The sequence below is a fragment of the Astatotilapia calliptera genome, chromosome 22 (assembly GCF_964374335.1).
Source record: "Astatotilapia calliptera chromosome 22, fAstCal68.1, whole genome shotgun sequence".
In the NCBI taxonomy this organism is placed as follows: domain Eukaryota; kingdom Metazoa; phylum Chordata; class Actinopteri; order Cichliformes; family Cichlidae; genus Astatotilapia; species Astatotilapia calliptera.
In genome coordinates this window covers 8239536-8260208 of record NC_137442.1, presented here as the reverse complement: position 1 = coordinate 8260208, position 20673 = coordinate 8239536, and the positions used below count along the sequence as shown (strand labels likewise).

Sequence of the window (20673 nt, the reverse complement as noted above, 5' to 3'; positions counted from 1 at the left end):
AGGAAATTTAGTTAGTGCCTGTTAACTGCATGGTGATCATGTTCATCTTAGAATTGACATTTCAACATCTCTGGTGTTCATAATTTTATTGTTTGACTTTCATTTGTGAGCACAGAGTGTAAATAAAAGTTGGATCTTTAGCCACCGAGGCTGTTTGTTTGTGAGGACAGAGTTGTGAACTGAGGAAGAGAATAATTAATAATTAATAATTAATAATCCAGGTCCTGAAAGGTGTATGTAAGATGTGCATACTAACAATTTCCCTGTGCTACATCTCTCTGAAACTACTCGCCTTGCAGTGCCAGTGCAAGTCTCTGGGTGTTGCCACAGCTTAATTGCCAATTGTTTACACCTGTTGTGGTGTGGAAAAAGGCATGCCTGAGGTCAGCCACCCCACCTGGATTGTTGGGAATGCATGATGATATTTTGCCTCACCTGTGTAAGAACTGCCTAAAACTGATACGTGAGTATGAGCAAATGTCACTGGAGATGGCAGACTACAGGAACTACCCGAGTTTCAGCTTCAGATGCAGACAAACAAACGCAATCGATGTGTTTAAATCTAAAGCAGAACGGATTCAATGATTCAATGCAGATTCTGATGAGGAAGGTTTTCAACAGGTGATTGAATTCACTGAGAAGGCTCATCCAGCACATCATGAAGTCATAGCCTCCAGGGAGAAGTTTGATGTACTTCAACATACTATAAACCAGGACCTCGGCTGCAGGCAGAGCAATGTATGCCAGACTCGCACTGAGGATGTGGATGAGTGGGTGAAGAGTTTGTCTAATAACCAACTAAAACAGAGAAGAATAATTCTTGTGAAAGGTAGGTGTACAGTTTTATTAAACCCGACTGATGAGAAAATTATTCTGAAATAAGCCCTGAAAATAAGGTCCAGGTGGTGGCTGCAGGAAAAGGGTGGCACGATCTGAAGCAGATGGAGCAGGACGCTGCTACTGACTGGACCTCATGCAACAGATTATACCCAGGGAAGCTACAGCTATGGCTTACCACAAATCCACAAACTAGGGGTGACTTTAAATACCTTCTCCAGGAACAAAAGGCAGTACACAGCTGTTTCACACCTTAAGGTTCAAACTCCCTTGCTACCTACCAGAGTCCTCAAAGAGACAAAAGACTCTTCCTGTGGAGTTGCCTGCTTCCCCCAACTTCCTTACTAGACCCCCACCATTTGTCTTACTGTATGAGTGTGAGACATGTTAAAATCCAGTGGCACCAAGGTATCATACAATAAAATAATGTGATTAATACATAACTAAAAGAAATTCCTATACATGCCCCTTCCTGATTTCTTATGTTTTAACATGTTTGTTACACTTACATGTTTACAATTTCAAACGTTAACACAGATGTTCAGAGTAAATACAGATTGTAGTTTTTTAAATGATGATTTCATTTAGTTTGGGGAAACAGCTCTCCAACTTTACCTCATGTAGAAAAAGTCATTTCCTTCTAAACCTAATAAGTGGTTTTGTCATCTAGCAGGAACTGCAATCAAGCATTTGCAATAACTAATAAAAAAAGCACTTGGGACAATTGTGTTGGTGACAGCTTTTGTTATAATATCAATAATATTTATATGAATATGGGATACTGTTACATGTTTGCACAGACTTTTGTGAAATATGGAGACACTCCTGGCATTATATGAGCAAAGTGAGACTCATTTTTTAGGGTTGGTGGAGATGAGTGTGAAGATCCAAACAATCCCTGTCAGTGATGGAAAAGCTTTGATGAAAATATTTGGTAAAAAGTTCACCAGCATGAAGGAAATGAAGTTTCACACTTTCCTTAGGAGGAGCCCAGCACGCCTGCTTAAAGAAAAGGAAGTGTGGCGACGTGGATGCTTGCAGCGACTGCTGTATAGAGGCCATCCTGCTACACATGAAACACATCAGAGTCACAATTGTTATTTTAGTCACGTGTTTGTTTATTATCCTTATTGTTTTATCTGGGACTGTTTGCAGACATCTCAGAGAGAGGAGACACCAGCATCTGAACAGAGACTCAAACCAGCAACCTGCAGCTCCCTGCTTGGCTGCTCCAGTTTTCTCCTCACTCATGTTGCCCACCAGTGATTTCTAGCTGCCCACCCACACAGCAGAAACTTTATTAATCCTTAAGGAAATTATGTGGGTTACAGTTGCGCCAGAGGGAGTGTTTGCCCATGGCGCCAAACAGGCTAGGACCACCACTGCTTGGCACTGTCTTCAATCTCCATATTTCATATCCAAAGACCAGCAATGCATGAAGAGAGGTTTGATCCTGGAGCAGCACCTGGCCAGTGGTTCAGGTATGTGGATGACACCTGGGAGAAAATGTTTACCTGGTCCAGATGAACAGAATAAACTTTCTAGCACATTAAGTCTTTTGCTTCCTTTTCAGAGTGGACAGCCTGTTAATTTGAACTGCATTCATTTAAAGTTGAACCTAAACGTGGAAAGGGAGTGTTCATATTTGAATGTGGATTAATTCTTTAGCCTTCTGATCAAGTGCCCAAAACAAATCCTTTTCTCTGGAACCCGTACTTAATAAATCCATTTGTCTTCATCTCTCTGCAGCTAACAGCTCTGAGACTGATTAACAGCAAACAGCCTGCAGGCAGCTGCTTCCATCCGCCAGAAGAGGAAAGCTGGCACAGTGGGAACAGGCCGTGTTTGAAAATAAATGGTGTGTCTAATGAGTTTGGATGTTGGTTTTTACTCATTCTTCTGTGCTGGTGACAGATGGAGACACAGATGTGTGAGCCAGTTTAATTCTGATTTAATTTATGTTTAAATTAATAAACCTAAGAAGGTGTTTGAGCTCATTTGATTTCACAATCGCAGATCTCTGGATCCCCAGGAACGGTTTGAGCAAATAAAACCGCAAATGAGTCACGACTAAAGAGCAGATTGACTTCTTATTCTGGCTGCTGACTGATGCAGACGCATCCTCTGTGGTAACAGGAAGCTGTGATTTATCACACTGCTTTCTCCCTCAGTTTAAGCTGGCATTATGTGATACTGAGCCAGTGCTGTTTAAATCACATGAGAAGTGGGTACATAATCTCAGTGCAACACTGCGTAACTATCACATGTTAAAAATGTGAAATTATAATACAGAACTGTGCAAATGTTTTGAGCTGCCCCCTCGCCATTTTAATTTTTGTTGTACAAACTGTTTTCCCTTGTATACAGTGTTTACAGCCATTTCTTTGTTTTTCCTAGCAAGGTGCAAAGAAATGAGAGGTATGCCAAAACTTGTAGGCAGTACTGTGTTCCTCTGCTGATGGTAGAATACAAGTTTTAGCAACAAGGAACCACGTGGGATTCATTTTGATCCTGTGCCTATGCAATGTTTAGTTTACAGGTTGTTAAATTTCTTCAAAGAATATAAATGAACACTGCTGACACACAAACTGAATCTCAAAAGGAACAAAGCCTTTACTTTCGTTTTGCAAGTAGGGAACAGCTAAAAGACCCTCTGATGGGCTGCTTCTGAGCCCTGTACTGCATGTGTAACACCCCTAATTTACCTATTATTAAAATTATATACCTTATTTAATTTGGAACCTAATCTAAGAAGTAAAACTACAGAACAAAAAGTCAGAAGTGCAATGTAATATTGTACTCTTCCTGGTGGCCGGTTTTGGTCTTCCACTCCAGCAGGTGGCACTTCGCTTCGAGCAGCCCGTGAAGTAAGAGAGGAGCGGGTGTGATCAAGATAGAAATCCATGTGATGAATTTAACTTCTTAGAGTTGCACTAAAAGGGGAGGAAAGAAAATCGAGATCAACTAAAGACTCAGGTGGGTTTAAACCACCTGTAAAACCTCCAGCTGATGGCAAGAAGACAGCGTTATGCGTGATTTTAACATGCCTGGAGAGTTTGTGCGTAAACGTGCGCGCTTCTCCGTGCCTCCCCAAGCTCTCTTCCCATCCTATCCTCACCCTCATCTTCCTCGGATCTGAGCAGCAGCAACAGCAGCCGCGGCGGTCCATCCTTCAGACCAGCTGAAAATGGATCCAATCCGGAGGAGCTCCACTCTGCGACTGACGGGGTTATTGTGCCTTTTATTTCTCGTTTTCTTCTCTCGTGGCTTCGCGAGTCATGATGTTGTTTCAGAAAAATCATCCGGAACGACACAAGAGGATTCCCGTAGCCAAGCAAACTCCACGGCTCATAAAAAGACTTTCCCCGTCCTCTCCTTCAACTATGAACATGTTAGGACGCCCTTTGAGATCTCTCTGTGGATCCTCCTGGCCCTGTTCATGAAACTTGGTGAGTGTCGCTCTAATGAAGCAACGCAACATGAATAAATACGTCCTTCTAAGCTGACTTCTCAGGCAGCTTTCAGAAATTATTTAAAGTCCAAGTTTATTTTGTTGTTTACTTATGCAAGTTCTATTGAAGATGCGATTATAAAGGTGCAGAATGCTCCGATACAAACAAGCTGACCGATTTCCAAAGCAAGAAGCCTCAGAGCTGCAGGTCTGCACCAATGAAGACGAGCATCACCTTTTATGGTTCCACTGTCTTCACATTCTTTAAAGTTTCAGTCATCTATTTACATTCTTTTTATCTGTTTATTTTCTTTATCTTTGTGTTGAAAGCGATTCAAGAAGTTTGTCCTTGATGATGTTGTGTGTCCTTTTCCTGACCCGAGTGCTGTAAATGTCCTGTAGTGGTGGGAGGGGTACTCAACAGATGAGTTGTGCTGGAGAGCCTTCCTGTCCTGAGTGGTGTCGTTTCCATACCACACTGCGATGGAGTTTGTCAGGATACTCTCCACTGTGCATATGTAAAACTTGCTGAGAAGTTTGGAGGTTAATCCAAATTTTCTCAGCCTCCTTAGGAAAAAGAGTCGTTGTTGAGCCTTCTTCATCATCTGCCATGTGTTATGGGTCCAGGTGAGATCCTCACTAATGTGGGTGCTGATGAATTTGATGGTCTTCACCCTCTCCACCTGAATCCCGTTGATGTATAGTGGGGCGTGCTGGTCTCTCCTCATCCTCAGGTCAATAGTAGGTCATATCTGGCCTTTTTGTAGCCCTCTGCGTCACCAGAGGTAAATGCAATGGAGCGTGCATGTAGCATGGAACGTACCTCACAGTTCAACCATGGCTTCTGATTTGGATATGTTTTATAGCACTTGGTGGGGACAATATTGTCAATGCATGTGCTGATGTAGCTGGTGACCACTGATGCTTATTCCTCTAAATCCACAGAACTGTCCTCTCTCATTGGAGCAGTCTTAAACACACCCCAGTTTGTAGCACCAAAGCAGTCCTGAAGCGCCGAATTAGTCTCTTCACTCCAAACTTTAGTAATTTTACTTACTCACGGGGCTCGTTTGAGGAGCTGCCTGTATGCTGGATAGAGAAACACAGAAATGTGGTCGGACTGTCCAAAATGTGGCCGAGGCACTGCCTTGTATGCGCCGCTTACATTGCTGTAGACGTGGTCCAGGATGTTGTTATTCCTTGTCGGAAAGCTCACGTATTGATGGAAAACACAGAAAACACGCAGTAAGCTCGTGTTAATCCATCATAAACAACTGCAAAGCGAAAAACTGTTTCAGTATAAATGACAGCTGCTTTCGTTAAAGAGGACATATTCTACTCATCATCTTCTATATAATTTTATTATTGGACTCTATTAGAGTAGCTTTGCATGATTCACGGGTCAAAACAAGCCGTGTCTCCCTTCATGCTCAGTTTAAACCAGCTTCTTCTGATTTCTCTCTCTCTGAGGAAGGGTTTGGACACCAGGTGGGTTTGGCTGACCTCATCACTTGAACCTTAATATGAGCATCCACCACAGGGTCAGTGTATATATATGATGGAATAATGCAGAAAAACACAAGTCAGCTTTACTGTCTGGTAGTTGCACCAAATAAAGCTTAAAAATGCTTTGCATTTAACATTATTTTATTTAATCACTGAATCTTTTAATTATTTTTAATATTTAAATGCTAATTCTTTGCAAGTTAAACATAATAAAATGTTTGTTATTGTCTTTGTAACAGTGAAAATCTAAAAACTGTTGAGTTTGCTGTTACAGAAGCTTAAAAAAACTTAAAAATGCTCATATGTGAAGCTACTAACAAAGAATTTCCTCCCACCAAGAAAAGACTTAAATGACTCATTGCTTATCTAAACTGTTAGCAGCTGTGTATTTGTCTTTGGAGTTTTTATTGTTTGTAGCCGGCACTTTGTAGCAAGCAGAGATTTCAGGAACCTGACAGTTGTTACTTTTGAAATTCATCGCCAGAAATAACAAAACAATCAAATGAGCTAAAAGAAGCTTTGACATTCAGTCTCCCCGACATGTGACCGCGGTCCAGGCTGCTGTAAAGAACGTTTATGCAGTCACTGGTTTTGCTTGAAGCCTCCCTCGCCCCCACATCCCCTCCCTGACTCTGCACACTGAGATCTTTGTTATCAAGCAGTGCATTAGGACAGGAAGACGGACAGGCCCTCGGTCACAACAGCTGGACAAACAGATAAGACGCTAAAGAACCTCGCTGTCCCCGCTCAGCCAATGGAAACCCACAGGAGAGACTGAGAAAGCCAATCAGAGTCGCCGCAAAACACCACATGTTTTAGACATTTAACATGGTGGATAATATAGCACCAAAAGAGTCAGAATGTATCTTTTTCTGTGTTGAAAATGTCCTAAGAAAGAGCTACAGTAGTTGTAGGGAGGCCTGCAGCTTCACCGAGCAGAAGAACAATTTGTACACTCACTGCTTGTGTTCAGCTTTGTTTTTTTGAAATTTTAAAGTAGAAAACTTACAGGTTTTATAAATCAAAAGCAGACACAAACAGAAACTGATACACATTTTATGGTATTAAATGGATTTATTTATTTATTTATGCTTTAAAAAGCCAACAAAATATACTAAAATGGTAACAACAGAGTCACTGGGTTGCCAGATTGTGAGAAAATCATCCACCGGGATTATTATTTTGTCTTGTTTTCTTCTTAGTTATCTGCGTCTGGACCATTAGCTGCAACAGCGCAACATCTGTCTTTAATAAATGTCTAAAATATCCCCATAATAATAATAATAATAATAATAATAATAATATTAAATAACTTAATTCTCCAATAAAATTCAACATAGTCTCCCGCATTAAAATTTGCAGCAATTTAGAGCTAAACTGACATATGAATGATATAATTAGTAAAATAGGGAGTCCAAAGTAGGAGGGGTCCAGCTGTGTCAAACCTGAAGGCTATTTGAAGAGTTTGAGTACTACAAATCTCCACAGAGATCCCTTTCATAGGTCTGAATCCAGCGTTTGCTTTGGAAACAGGAAATAGATGTTCTGTCCAGCTTTGTCATAAAATAACTGAAGCACTCTGTGTATAATTGTGTGCAGTGGGAATATCCTTTACTATCATGTTCTCACAGAGACATTTCTAAGCTCGACTGACTCTGAACTCTGACATCATGACGGCATTTTTAACCAGAGATCTGCCGCTCACTGGATATCTTCTCTTTTTCTGTCCGTTCTCTGTAAACCCTGGAGATCACAGCGTCACGTAAACCTCCTTTCCTCCCCTTTCCAGTGCTTCAGTGTATTTAGCCATCTCCACATGCATAAATACATTGAGTTGCTACCATGTGATTGGCTGAATGAATCAGTGGGCTGATTGTATTATTGAGAAGCTGAATCTAATAAACTGGCCAGTGAGTGCAGGTCCCATTTAATCCTAATGATACTTTCTCCCATGATCCTTCAGGGAGAAAGTCAAATTTTTAATTCAGATTGGTAATCGGTTCAGTTTGATCTCTCATGCTCTCCAAGGTGCTTTCTATCCAAGTTTCTTCTAAGCCAGCATTTATGAGCCATATATAATGTTTTGATAAATGGTTTATTCATATATTTGTCAACCATTATGAAACCCTATAAGTGGAGGCCGGTGCATGAAACTATAAATTTGTTCTTCGGGAAACTGTGCTTTCAAATGTGTTCACCTGACATGTTTAAAAGGTGCAACACTTGGAGACAAGTGCATGTCTGCTCTAAAGTTTTTAGCTAAAATGTGATTTACATGTTTTCATGCACAAAAAAATCTAAAAATTAAAAGGAGGGGGGTGAGTGCGTGTCTGTTTCAGTGTACATGAGATTTGCGTGTGTGTGTGTGTATCCTGTGTTCAACTTGAGAGAGAGAGTGTTCTTTCGCCCGGTTAATCAAAAGTCAACAGTAATCCAGCTGATGCACGTGACCTTGAAGGATGGGAGCAGATAGTCAAAGCACAGTCCTCCTATCAAGGAGAATTCTCTGGCCAGTCTTGGCTTTGGGTAGCCGCATGAAGGAGATGGTTGTTTGGGTTCAAACGAACAACTGCATTACAATTTCGCAGTTGGTCTAAATGTCCGTCACTGGTCATCAGGTCTCTCAGTTCCCATTCTTATCAATATTGCATTCAATAAACAGTCTGAGTACTCACGGCTTGCCCGTCGTCAATCATGTCGGCCAGCCTTGTGGGGTTTTGAACAGCTGTAACCACTTTCTTTGTTCTTCGATAAGCCAGGTCCAAGCCAGGTCCAGTCAGCCAGAACTCTGTTATCATTGTTCCGAATAGGCAAATCTCGTTCAATGCCCTCCATCAACAGTTGCGAATGACCATCAAGTATCCAGCAGCAAACGTCTCTGCAGGACAATCGGGCTCTACCGAGCCCAGGCTTCTCATTTAGAATAGGGTGTCATGTTTTTTAGGGACCAGTTGATCAAATCCATAATTCTTTAGGTTTTAGAGAACAAGACTGAGAGACTTTCTGATGGTGAGAGTTAGATGATAGTTATCCACAGTGGATTTTAAATCAAACAATAAATGAAAAATTTCAACTTTAATTCAAGGTGTTTAACATACTCAGTCCTCTATTTCAAAGGCTCAGAATTTGCCTTGTGCCATGTGCCAAATTACACATGTGTACAAAAATGTTGGTACCCTTTGGTCAATGAAAGGAAAAACTCACAATGGTCACACAAATAACTTTAATCTGACAAAAGTAAAATTAAATAAAAATTCTATGAATGTTAACCGGTGAAAGTCAGACATTGCTTTTCAACCATGCTTTAACGGAATTATTTAAAAAAAAATAAACTCATGGCACAGGCCTAGACTAAAATGATGGTACCCCAAGAAAAGACTGAAAATAATGTGACCAAAGGGACATGTTAATCCAAGGTGTATTCACTATTTGGCTATTGTACATGGTAATAGCCCCATGCAGTCCACTTTGGCTCAAACAACTGTCCTGTGGACAGATGAGACAAAAACTGAACTTTTTGCCAAGGCACATCAGCTCTGTGTTCACAGACGGAAAAATGAAGCTTATCAAGAAAGGAACGCTGTCCCTGCTGTAAAATATGGAGGAGGCTCGGTCATGTTCTGGGGCTGCTTTGCTGCATCTGGCACAGGGTGTCTTAATTCTGTGCAGGGTACAATGAAATCTCAAGACTATCAAGCGATTATAGAGAGAAATGTGCTGGCCAGTGTCAGAAAGCAGGTCATGGGTCTTACGACAGGACAATGAGCCAAAACACACAGCTAACAACACCCAAGAATGGCTAAGAGGAAAACATTGGACTATTTTAAAGTGGCGTTCTATGAGCCCTGACCTCAATCCTATTGAGCATCTTTGGAAGGAAGCATGCAGTCTGGAAAAGGCGCCCTTCAAACCGGAAACAACTGGAGCAGTTTGCTCATGAGGAGTGGGCCATAAATCCTGCAGAAGTCTCATTAACAGGAATCGTTTGATTGCAGTGATTGCCTCAAAAGGTTGTGCAACAAAATATTAAGTTGTGGGTCCATCATTTTTGTCCAGGCCTGTTTCATGCATTTTTTTTTAAAATAATTCAGTTGAAGCATGGTTGAAAAGCAATGTCTGACTTTCACTGGTTAGCATTCATAGAATTTTTTGTTTATTGTTACTTTTGTCAGATTAAAGTTATTTCTGTGACCATTGTGTACCAACAGTTTTGTCCACGTGTGTAAGTAGATCAAAGTTCTGGAGTTGATCCCAAGTGTTAAATTTAAATTTGGATCTCTTAATGTGAGGATCTCTTAATGTGAGGTCCAGACAGATGTCAATGCAAGTGAAGAAAATAAAACCTATCAGAGAGATAGCAAACATCTTAGAAAAGGACATGTCAACATTGTGGTACATTGTTTAAATTAATGAATGCACTGACCAACTCAGGAAGTTGCTTTTGAGATGGCTTAAATACAAAACTGAAGACAGAAACAAGCCTTGATTGATTGATTGATAATACTTTATTTATCCCAAGGGAAAGCATCAACTGAAAGTGATGTCCATGGGCTCTAGACTTCATGCAGGCATTGACTGCTAATTATTTTCAGTATTAAGAACATTCGACATATTGAAAAGTAATTTATTAGTGTCAAAAATCATATTTTAACAACAAAACACAGAAGAGTGGACAACTCCACATTTCAAACGTTCAGTTCGAGGAGTTTTTGGCATTTTTTCTTAATGATTGTATTAAATTTGATTATGGTGTGTCTGCAGGATTTCACATCATCCCCACTGTGTCTCACATCGTGCCGGAGAGTTGTCTGCTAATCTTTGTTGGCCTGCTGGTTGGTGGCATCATCAAAGCGACTGGAGAACAACCCCCCATCCTTGACTCCAATCTGTTCTTCCTGTACCTGCTGCCTCCTATCATCCTGGATGCGGGCTACTTCCTGCCCATGCGCCCCTTCACCGAGAACATTGGCACCATCCTGATGTTTGCAATGGTGGGGACACTGTGGAACGTCTTTTTCATCGGTGGGATGATGTACGCTGTCTGTCAGATTGATGCGGCCAAGCTGGCTCACGTGGACCTGCTGTCCTGCCTGCTGTTTGGCTCCATCATCTCGGCCGTGGACCCCGTGTCCGTCCTGGCCGTGTTCGAGGAGATCCACATTAATGAGCTGCTGCACATCCTCGTGTTCGGGGAGTCGCTCCTCAATGATGCCGTCACTGTGGTGAGCAACGTTCGCATTCTCAAATAGTAAATATATTATAATTAAACTCATTCTTTTTAATGTGAATTAATTACTTTTCTATAAAATGTTAAAATATAGTAAAAAACAAATAAACTTTGAGGTGTTGTTATATCCAGTTAACACTAAAAATAGATACAGAAAAGTAGTGAAAGAAAAATAAAGACTAAGCAGGAAATCTCTCAATTTAGGAGGAAAGGAATTTTTTTCTCATGTATAAATTTTCACTTGAGAAAGTTTCTGAACTATAAATTTTCTGCTGATAAGGTAATCAACCCATTAAATAATGAAATTATCAAGATAAAATCAACTTTTTAGGTCCGTGAAACAATCATGAACAAAAGCAAAAGCAAACACAAACACCGCTGTTTCTGCTCCAGGTCCTGTATCACCTGTTTAAGGAATTTGCTCACGAGCAGGCGATTACCGTGACCGGCGCCGTCCTCGGTGTCATCTCTTTCTTCGTGGTTTCCCTGGGAGGTGTCATGGTGGGCGTCATCTACGGCATCGTGGGAGCTTTTACGTCCCGCTTCACCTCATACTCGCGCGTCATCGAGCCGCTGTTCGTCTTCCTCTACAGCTACATGGCTTACCTCTCAGCGGAGATCTTTCACCTGTCAGGGATCATGTCGTAAGTAGACGAGCCCTCGGTCTCTGAGCTTTATGATAAAAAGGTTTGAAGTCTCAAACTCACAAACACTCTGTATCAGATATAATACACTAGTGTTAATATTTCCTAATGAGAAAGTGAAAACATTTTTGCAAATTTATTAAAAATGTAACTAAATTAAATGTATCTTAATTAAAATCTCTCTCCTTTGTCATATTGTAAACTTGATAAAACATTAATTATCAAACTAATTTTTTATATTTATTTAACAAATATCAGTTAGCAGTTAGGTAAAAATGTCATTTTTATTCATTACAAAACATACCAGCCATTAACAGCATAGTCACATATTTGCACTAATAACTGTGAATTTACCCACAAACCAGGGGCTGCTGGGAAGTGGTGTTAACCTTAGACTGTATATAAAGAAGGATAATATAACAGTTCCCCTGGATTTAAGTCGAATTATTTCATCTGTGGGTTACAGCCCTGTTGTTCTGCTGCTGCAGAAATCAAATTTGCCCACTGGTGGCACCGTGGGTGGATATTTGATACTGAGATCCTGTCGCCTAAACTGTTCTTGACACTAAGCCAACAGAACCACCCAGCTATCTGTTTTCTTGACTACATGTGCAGCTTAAAGACGGTGGCCCTTTTACTCCTCTACGTCTGGTGGCTTTGATGCGAAAGGAAAAGAAGATGCTTTATCCTTCTTTATATACAGTTTGTGTCGATAAAACCACGACAGACTCTAGGTTTTTGTCTTGGTTACAGCTGAAATCATACATTAAATAATCCAATAACCCTAACTTTAGAGTAACTTCTATCAAACCTCATTACGTTGACTGCTTCTCCTCCTCCTTTTCCTTGCCAAACAGTTTGATTGCTTGTGGCGTGATTATGCGGCCATATGTTGAGGCCAACATCTCCCACAAGTCTTACACCACCGTCAAATACTTCCTGAAGATGTGGAGCAGTGTGAGCGACACACTCATCTTCATTTTCCTCGGGGTTTCCACAGTGGCTGGTCCTCACACCTGGAACTGGATCTTTGTCATCTTCACGGTGATCTTCTGTCTGGTCTCTAGAGTGCTGGGTCAGTACAATAAAACACAATAAACCAGGAAGTTCTCTGTTTCTTGCCTATTAGCAACACAATAAACATCTCAACAAATCTCAGGAAGCTGATTCTGTTCATCTGGACGCAGAGTTTTAGGAAGGAGAAATGTTTCAGACTGAAGTCCCTGATATGAGTGACAAATATGTCTTCCTCCTAGAACTCTGCGTCCAGATGAACAGAATCAAGTACAAGATACAAGTTGTTACAAAGAAACAACATTAAATATGAAGGAGAAGTGTAAAAACTCCTCAGCAGGCAGAGCTGAAGGCAGAGAGGAGACACAGAGACAGCCAGTGGGGGAAAAACTATTTTTGTCAATGTCAGTTTTATTTTACAGCACATTTAAAACAATAAGGGGGGTTTTAACCAGCTCCAAAGGAAAGCTCGGCAGTGACCAAACATTATCCAAATAGAATTTTTTATCTTTTCCAGCCAATTTTGTAAATTGTGGTTTTATTTAATCATAACTGGTACTTTTATTTTTTTAAATCAAATGCTCAAATGCATAGCCAAACCCTGCAGAAAGGGATCTTTGCATTGAGAGAAACTTCAGAGAGCTTATTTAATATGTCCTGGTGCTGAGTTTAAAAGTGATTGAACCTCTTGAAAGCAACACAATAAACATTGTATAGTAATATATGCTAATCTGAGAGTGCAGCGAAAGCGGAGCTAGGAGCAGCTTGTCTAGCACGCTGGACACAACCCAAAGGCTCCCATGTAATTGAAATGCAGTACAGATTACAGCGTGATCAAAACCAAGCAAGGTCAGTTCTGCTTCATGACAGAGCGCTGTTAGAGATGCAGGGAAAGAGGTCAAGCACTGCCTGCCTTGCTTACCCTGACCTGGTTTAATCAGGTCTACAGTCATGAGCAAAGGGTTTTGGCAGTGGTCCTAATGTTTATTTTTTATTTAAATTATATGTTTTTTATGATATAGTGGAGAACAATCACAAGCATTTCATAAGTTCCAAACTTTTTTATAGGCAAGTAAAGTTTAGTTTTGGCAGTGCTTCCACAGCCTTTGGCCATGACTGTAAAACTTCACCCTTTCATTCAAGTAGGGTCCCTTCTGGCTCGAAAGAAATAACATGAAGAGACCAAAACACTAACTTTGAGGCTTTAACACTCAAATCAGTGGGTGGTGGCTTTGATCGCTACTGTTTTTTAGCCATTGGCATTGCTGCCTGAGCAAAACAGAATCTTGCTCCTCTACTTGGGGACTCATGGGGAAAATCCAGTGGTGAAATTCAATAACCAGTTAAGTGTAGAGACCCAATAAAGGGAAACTGATGATCATATTGATAATGAATTAATCAATTCTTTTTTTTCTGTGTTTCAGGAGTCATCGGGCTTACAGCCTTCATGAATAAATTCCGTATTGTGAAGCTGACCAAAAAGGACCAGTTCATTATTGCCTACGGTGGCCTGCGAGGTGCCATAGCCTTCTCACTGGGGTTCCTGCTGAACAATAATGAAATCAAGAACTTGTTCCTCACTGCCATCATCACCGTCATCTTCTTCACTGTCTTCGTGCAGGTGGGAATAACACGAGTACTTGGGATTTAGGTGTATGACAAAAACAACATGGCAAAGGAAAAAGGCTTGCATGTGAGGCTGGACATAAAGAAAAGAGACGTGTATCAGTTGTCTCTTTTATGTTTAATGTTTTTCCCGCACACATTTTTTCCTCTTGACTGGCCTCTAGTTGTAAGTTGCTGTGGCTTCCACCCGTCTGTGTCAACATCAGTAATTATAGTAATCAGTATTTTTATTGGGTATTGTTATGTGAGTGTGTTTATATGTCTAAAATAAATGTGCAGTATGTTTTGTTAAAACTTAATTTCTCTTTTTTTCTTCAGGGGATGACGATCAGGCCCCTGGTGGAGCTCCTAGCTGTGAAGAAAAAGAAAGAGAGCAAAGAATCAATTAATGAGGAGATCCACACACAGGTGACAATTTCATTCACTTCGTGTATAAGAAAACACATCAGTCCTTGTTAATATATGAGAGGGATGGGGCTACAGATCAAACAGTGTATAAGATGTATAAATAACACCCTCTGTAAACTAATTTTGCCATCAGTTCCTGGATCATCTCCTCACAGGAATTGAAGACATCTGTGGTCATTATGGGCATCATCACTGGAAGGACAAGTATGTATTTTCTTTCTTAATGTATCCTCTCTATCACCTCCATCTTTGTAGTTCAGAAGAAGCCCTCAAGTTGTTATGCAGCCATGTGAAAAAGAAAATTTTCACTGGTCTTTGTGCAGTCCTGTAAAAAACATGAAGATGACTCAGTAGATTGTAGATCAACAAGTAACTCTAACTGCCAAAACCTCTGCTTTGATAGAAGTGCTTAAACTTCAAGCACATCTGATTAACAGCACCTGGTTGCTACTTATCCTCTTAAGTCCTGGAAGCAGTAAGGGTGCACTCAGTTTTTCACAGGACTGCAAAGTCAGATTACTGTATCCCCCTATTATAAAACAGAAAAAATAACTTTTTCTTCTGTATACAGGCTGAATCGCTTCAATAAGACCTATGTGAAGAGATGGCTGATCGCAGGAGAACGCTCCACCGAGCCTCAGCTCATCTCCTTCTACAATAAGATGGAGCTGAAACAGGCGATGATGATGGTGGAGAGCGGGAGCGCCGCCAAGCTGCCCACGATTGTGTCGACCGTCTCCATCCGGTAAATGTCAGAAGCAAGTCCTGCAAGAACTGCTTTCTGCGCATGAGATATTCCCCAAAAACAGTATTGAAGTGAATTACTGAGTAACCCGGACATACCTGTATTTTTTGGGTGAACTAACCCTTAATCCAAATTGATTTTGTGGAGGATGGAGGTCTTTTTGTTCCCCAGCATAAAGCTAAGGTTAAAAACACATCTCAGGAAGTTTTTTTATTATAAGTAAAGCCAGATGCCACCAAAAACACTGATGCTGCTGATCCTCTACATAACAAGTTATCAATTCTCCCCCTCAGCGGATACACTTTGTGCTTGTTTTCTGTGTTAGGCACATTAAAATCTAACTGAATGGCTTTAAAAAGTATAAGCTGTGAGTAATATCACACTAATGCAGGTTCTGGACTTTAAATTTGTTCACTGTTTCCAAACAGAAACGTTCAGGCCAAAGGGTCGCCCAAACCGAGCCGAGCCATCTCAAAGAGTCGTGAGGAGGAGATCAGAAGAGTCCTGCGAGCCAACCTGCAGAATACCCGACAAAGGGTGAGGAAGACATCGACGGCTTGTTCAAAATGGATTGGACTAATCTGAATGTTTGCATGCATGTTCATGAGTTGCAAACAAGGTCCATCCTTTTTAAAATAAATGTGCATTTAATACTTTCTTCCTCCTCTGCAGCTTCGCTCGTACAGCAGATATGAGCTGCTAAACGACGCGCTCGAGGACGATATAAGCGAGGCTCGCTTCAGGAAGCAGAAGGAGATGGAGAGAAGGGTGAGTTTAAACAACTCTAAACTCTAAAGCTGTCGACTTAAACAAATTAGAAACATTAGAACATTTCAGATCTGTCCAACTTTTTGTGCATCTAGTTTGAAGCTTTATTTTTTTGTTCCCTGACTACCACGTTTTTAATGTCAAAGAGTTAAAATCAGAGAACTCGCAGAGTTAAAAGGGTAATTTGGGCTAATAAAAAATGCAGATTCACAGAAATGTGTAAAGATTTTTGGCACTAAAAGTAAAATGAGGATACTTTCAGATACATTTATTTTTTATCAGATAGAGTACCAGATACAAGCTTTCCTTTAAAGATACTCGAAGGATGTGTCTTGATGCATTCTAAGTAATACAGATAATGAAATCTCAGGAAGCTGATTCTGTTCATCTGGACGCAGAGTTTTAGGAAGGAGAAATGTTTCAGACTGAAGTCCCTGATATGAGTGACAAATATGTCTTCCTCCTAGAACTCTGCGTCCAGATGAACAGAATCAAGTACAAGATACAAGTTGTTACAAAGAAACAACATTAAATATGAAGGAGAAGTGTAAAAACTCCTCAGCAGGCAGAGCTGAAGGCAGAGAGGAGACACAGAGACAGCCAGTGGGGGAAAAACTATTTTTGTCAATGTCAGTTTTATTTTACAGCACATTTAAAACAATAAGGGGGGTTTTAACCAGCTCCAAAGGAAAGCTCGGCAGTGACCAAACATTATCCAAATAGAATTTTTTATCTTTTCCAGCCAATTTTGTAAATTGTGGTTTTATTTAATCATAACTGGTACTTTTATTTTTTTTAAATCAAATGCTCAAATGCATAGCCAAACCCTGCAGAAAGGGATCTTTGCATTGAGAGAAACTTCAGAGAGCTTATTTAATATGTCCTGGTGCTGAGTTTAAAAGTGATTGAACCTCTTGAAAGTGTAACAAAGGGGTTTAACAGACGGTCAGAGGACTCTCCATCCAGCACCAGAATCATTTCAGGACCCATTAGATCCCTCCATCCTTGTGTTTTGCTGTGGATAAGAATCAATACTAAAGTGCTTTGTTCCGTTGTTGGGTGTGACTTCCTGCAAAGTCCTTCTTTAAACTCTGTTATGCTTCTCTTACAGATGAGCCACTACCTCACGGTCCCTGCAAACCGCCAGGAGACGCCCCCTGTGAGAAAAGTATTTTTTCAACAAGGTCAGTCTAAGAGCCAGTTTAAAGCACGATTTTATGAGAATGAAAATTATGTTCCGGCTTTAAAGTCACTCATTGTTTTGAGTTTTGTGCTGCTGGATTCTTTTGGAGCATTTGAGCAGCTGTGTCCTGCTGTCGGATGCAGACCTGGAAGTCTGTGCATCAATACAATACTTTTCTTTTCCACACGGGATATGTCCTGTACAATGATGCAAATATTTTGCATTAAACAGAATGAGTCTTATGGGGATCGATAAAAGGATACCTTTTGTCTTCCACTGTGTCTGCCCTGGATCTTTTCTAATCATATTATCCTGTGTTGGGTATCATATTTAGCTACAAGACTGGCTTAGGATTTTAAAATGGAATAACCAGATTATTATAAACATTTACACCCAGAGGAAAATTAGATTAAGTGGATGAGGTTGCACATTTTAATAACTGTACAAATGTGCGATATTTACCTGTGATTTCTGTTTAATTCTGTTTAATAATGAGGTTATTTTTCCAAAATTAATTTAAATAATATTTCCACCCACATCAGTAAAAGCCTAAAAATAAATAATATTTTAACATTTTCATTAATAGTAAAGATTAATAAGTGCTTATAAATAGAAGCAAAGGATGATATAAACTATTAAAAGTAAAAATCTGTTTAATTTATTTATTTTTTGGTTATTTTCACTGCAATAATTTTTCTTTTGAATCCTTTCCTATCCTAAAACAATAATTTCTATGTGTAAGTGAATATGCATGCTCTAAATTATTTTAAAATATAACTGGTGCTGGTGTTCCTAATTAACCAAATCTAAAGGTGTTTGTAAAAGGTGTTAAACTGTTAATGAGCCCCTGCCTTTATTCTCCAGAGCACAAAGTGTACACCTACGATGACAGCGAGAGTCCCCGAGGGCGGGCTTCTCCCAGCTGTGCTGATGATGTCAGCGAGCTGAAGGAGACCCCTGAGAAGCCCGATCAGAGCAGCACGCCGAGGGCCAACAGGGACGCCGAGCTGAAGCCAAAAGAGCAGGACGACCAGGGGGATCAGCTGAAAGTATCACGCTGCCTCAGTGACCCCGGTCCAAACCCGGAGGATGATGAGGACAGCACCTTCCTGCCATGAGTGAAGCACATTTTACAGGAGAGGCCTGAAGACAAGAGAGCTTTAGCAAAGCTTGATATTTATCATTTAAATTGTTGTAGGTTTGTGATGTAGGATTGTGCAATCTTCGTTCCATACGTTCATAACATGTTTTTTTATCATGCAACATGCAGAATTGCCAAAGCGTGCTGCAGGGGACATTTCTTATTTGAAGTTTTTATACCCGCCTGAAGTTTCAGCATTTTGAATTTTAACATGCGCCTCAAGCCAAAGCATTTGTTTCAATGAGCTTGAAGCACCAGACGGGTGGAGTCTCCTGCCCTGAAAGCACAGATAAGAAACATAATGAGGTAAAGCCCGGCTGATAAACGCCGTTGGCTGCCAGTGTTTGTCTGTCTGGGGTATTTATCACAGACTGAAACATCTAAACAACCTTTAGTTGGGTTGCCATGACGTTTTGTTCATCTATAGTGCCCAGAGGATGAATCCTCACAACTTAAAGCCGTCATGGATTACCATGAAGTAATGACAGGGGAACTAGAGCTCACATTTTTCCTATATCGACTTCCCTTCATGGGCTCCCTGTTGAATCCAGAACTGGATTTAAAATATTTCTCTTCACATACAGTTCCCAAAATAAGACCTCATAGTATCATATTATCTTGTCAGAGCTCATTGCTCTCAAACTGCAGGGTTACTTGTGGTTTCTAAAAGTAGAATCAGAAGCTTAGATTGGATTAGACTCAACTTTCCTGATAGAGCTTATAGTTTGGGCTGGATCAGGTGAGGCTGAACCATCTCTTAGATATGCTGCTATAGAGTCAGGCTGCTGGGGGTCTTCCCATGATGCACTGAGCACTTCTTTTTCACTCACCTCATGTCACTCCACATGTGTTTAGAAGCCATTGTTGCATGTCATTTTCTCTTCCACAGTTTGTGTTTTGTCCAGTCTCACCGTGCAGATAGCTGCTCCTCCCTGAACCTGGTTCACGTGGAGTTTCTCCTTCGGACTGCTGGTCAATGTGAGAGCAGCACTTATTATAAAAACAAGCTATATCCAAACATGAGACTGAAGTAAAACATCCAAAACTAATGTTTTCATGACTTACTCAGTATTTTCAGTGTACATTCAAACTCAGACATATAGACTGTTTTGATTTCAATCAAACAGGACGATTAAACATACTCCATAATAGTCTCTATAAAGACCCACATTCACCTCTCTTTAAGTCTAAAGGAAGTATTCTGAAAATGTTTAGCTGAGCTATAGCTTTGAGTTTTAATAAGCCTAAGCCAAAAGTCCAAAAAAGATACCCCTCGTGATCACTTTGCTAAAACATAATTGCCAGGCTACAGAGGTTGAAAACTGCACAGTCAGCCAGATCTGTTCTGCTTTACATGCATCAACCTAAGCGCTATAATCAGGTTTATTATGTGGCACAGTGTGTGGCCTTAAAAGTTCCGCTTTGACATATCTTAGCCAAATTTCTCTAATTGAGAAAAACTGCTATCAAAACAGATTATTTTGCTTTAAAAAAACCAATCTGTATTGTTCCCGAGTCACACTCACATCAGCCTTTACAAAATTCCGGCATCAGATGCATAAATGTTGTATTGTAAATATGTTCGCGCTGCTTGAAGTTTCATGTTGGTAACGAAAAGACCGATCTGATGATCAGAGGCCATTGACGAGCTTAAAATTAAAAAACGAGCTGCAGATATTTGTGGACAAGCACTGTGTTTATCTCCACAGCTGTCGCTGCATGTCTGATCAGTGTTTTCTCAGGGAATTCAACAGACGGTGTGTTTGTATGACTAATACGTGCTCCACAGTTTATAATGTGCCTGTTTTTGTACGCTAAAGTGTTTTCAGCTCTTGTCAAACCGAACAAGGTGTTGGTGATGTTTCCACGTTTTGTAAACAAAGCTCTTTTTGTGTGTGTGTGTGTGTGTGTTCCTGTTAACTGAGCATGCTCCAAGACCTGTCAGTGTTTAAGAGACTGGACTGCCTGAGCTTTTGCTGCCTGCACACATTTGCCTTATAAGTGTTTTTGCTTTTTATGCTTTTACCAGTTGTAATGTTCTTTATATTACATATTGTTATATGTTTATTTTGCAAAAATAAAAAAATTGTTGAAATCATAAGGGAAAGCTTTAATTCCTGTCT

At 40.4% G+C, this 20673-nt stretch overlaps 1 protein-coding gene and 1 long non-coding RNA gene across 2 annotated transcripts; one reads left to right on the top strand and one right to left on the bottom strand.

Annotated features, from left to right (window-relative positions):
• Nucleotides 1-1566: 1566 nt before the first annotated feature.
• LOC145423624 (uncharacterized) lies at nucleotides 1567-4022 on the bottom strand. Its single transcript, XR_013904680.1, has 2 exons — nucleotides 3885-4022; nucleotides 1567-3770 (listed from the first exon to the last, which is right to left on the bottom strand). It is a non-coding gene; the product is annotated as an uncharacterized LOC145423624 (long non-coding RNA).
• Nucleotides 4023-4024: 2 nt separating this feature from the next.
• Nucleotides 4025-20651, top strand: slc9a1b (solute carrier family 9 member A1b). The gene is made up of 12 exons (XM_026155848.2): nucleotides 4025-4286; nucleotides 10556-11016; nucleotides 11415-11665; nucleotides 12523-12740; nucleotides 14104-14300; nucleotides 14624-14713; nucleotides 14847-14917; nucleotides 15285-15458; nucleotides 15887-15995; nucleotides 16131-16226; nucleotides 17338-17410; nucleotides 18274-20651. Exons 1-12 carry the CDS (start codon nucleotides 4025-4027, stop codon nucleotides 18525-18527), a joined length of 2256 nt encoding a protein of 751 aa, XP_026011633.1. The 3' UTR covers nucleotides 18528-20651.
• Nucleotides 20652-20673: the final 22 nt, after the last annotated feature.

Coding starts and splice junctions, on each gene's coding strand:
- slc9a1b (XM_026155848.2), top strand. CDS start 4,025: ATGGATCCAATCCGGAGGAGCTCCACTCTGCGACTGACGGGGTTATTG. Junction 14,301..14,623: donor TCTTCACTGTCTTCGTGCAG/GTGGGAATAACA, acceptor TTTTTTCTTCAG/GGGATGACGATCAGGCCCCT. Junction 17,411..18,273: donor AAAAGTATTTTTTCAACAAG/GTCAGTCTAAGA, acceptor TTTATTCTCCAG/AGCACAAAGTGTACACCTAC.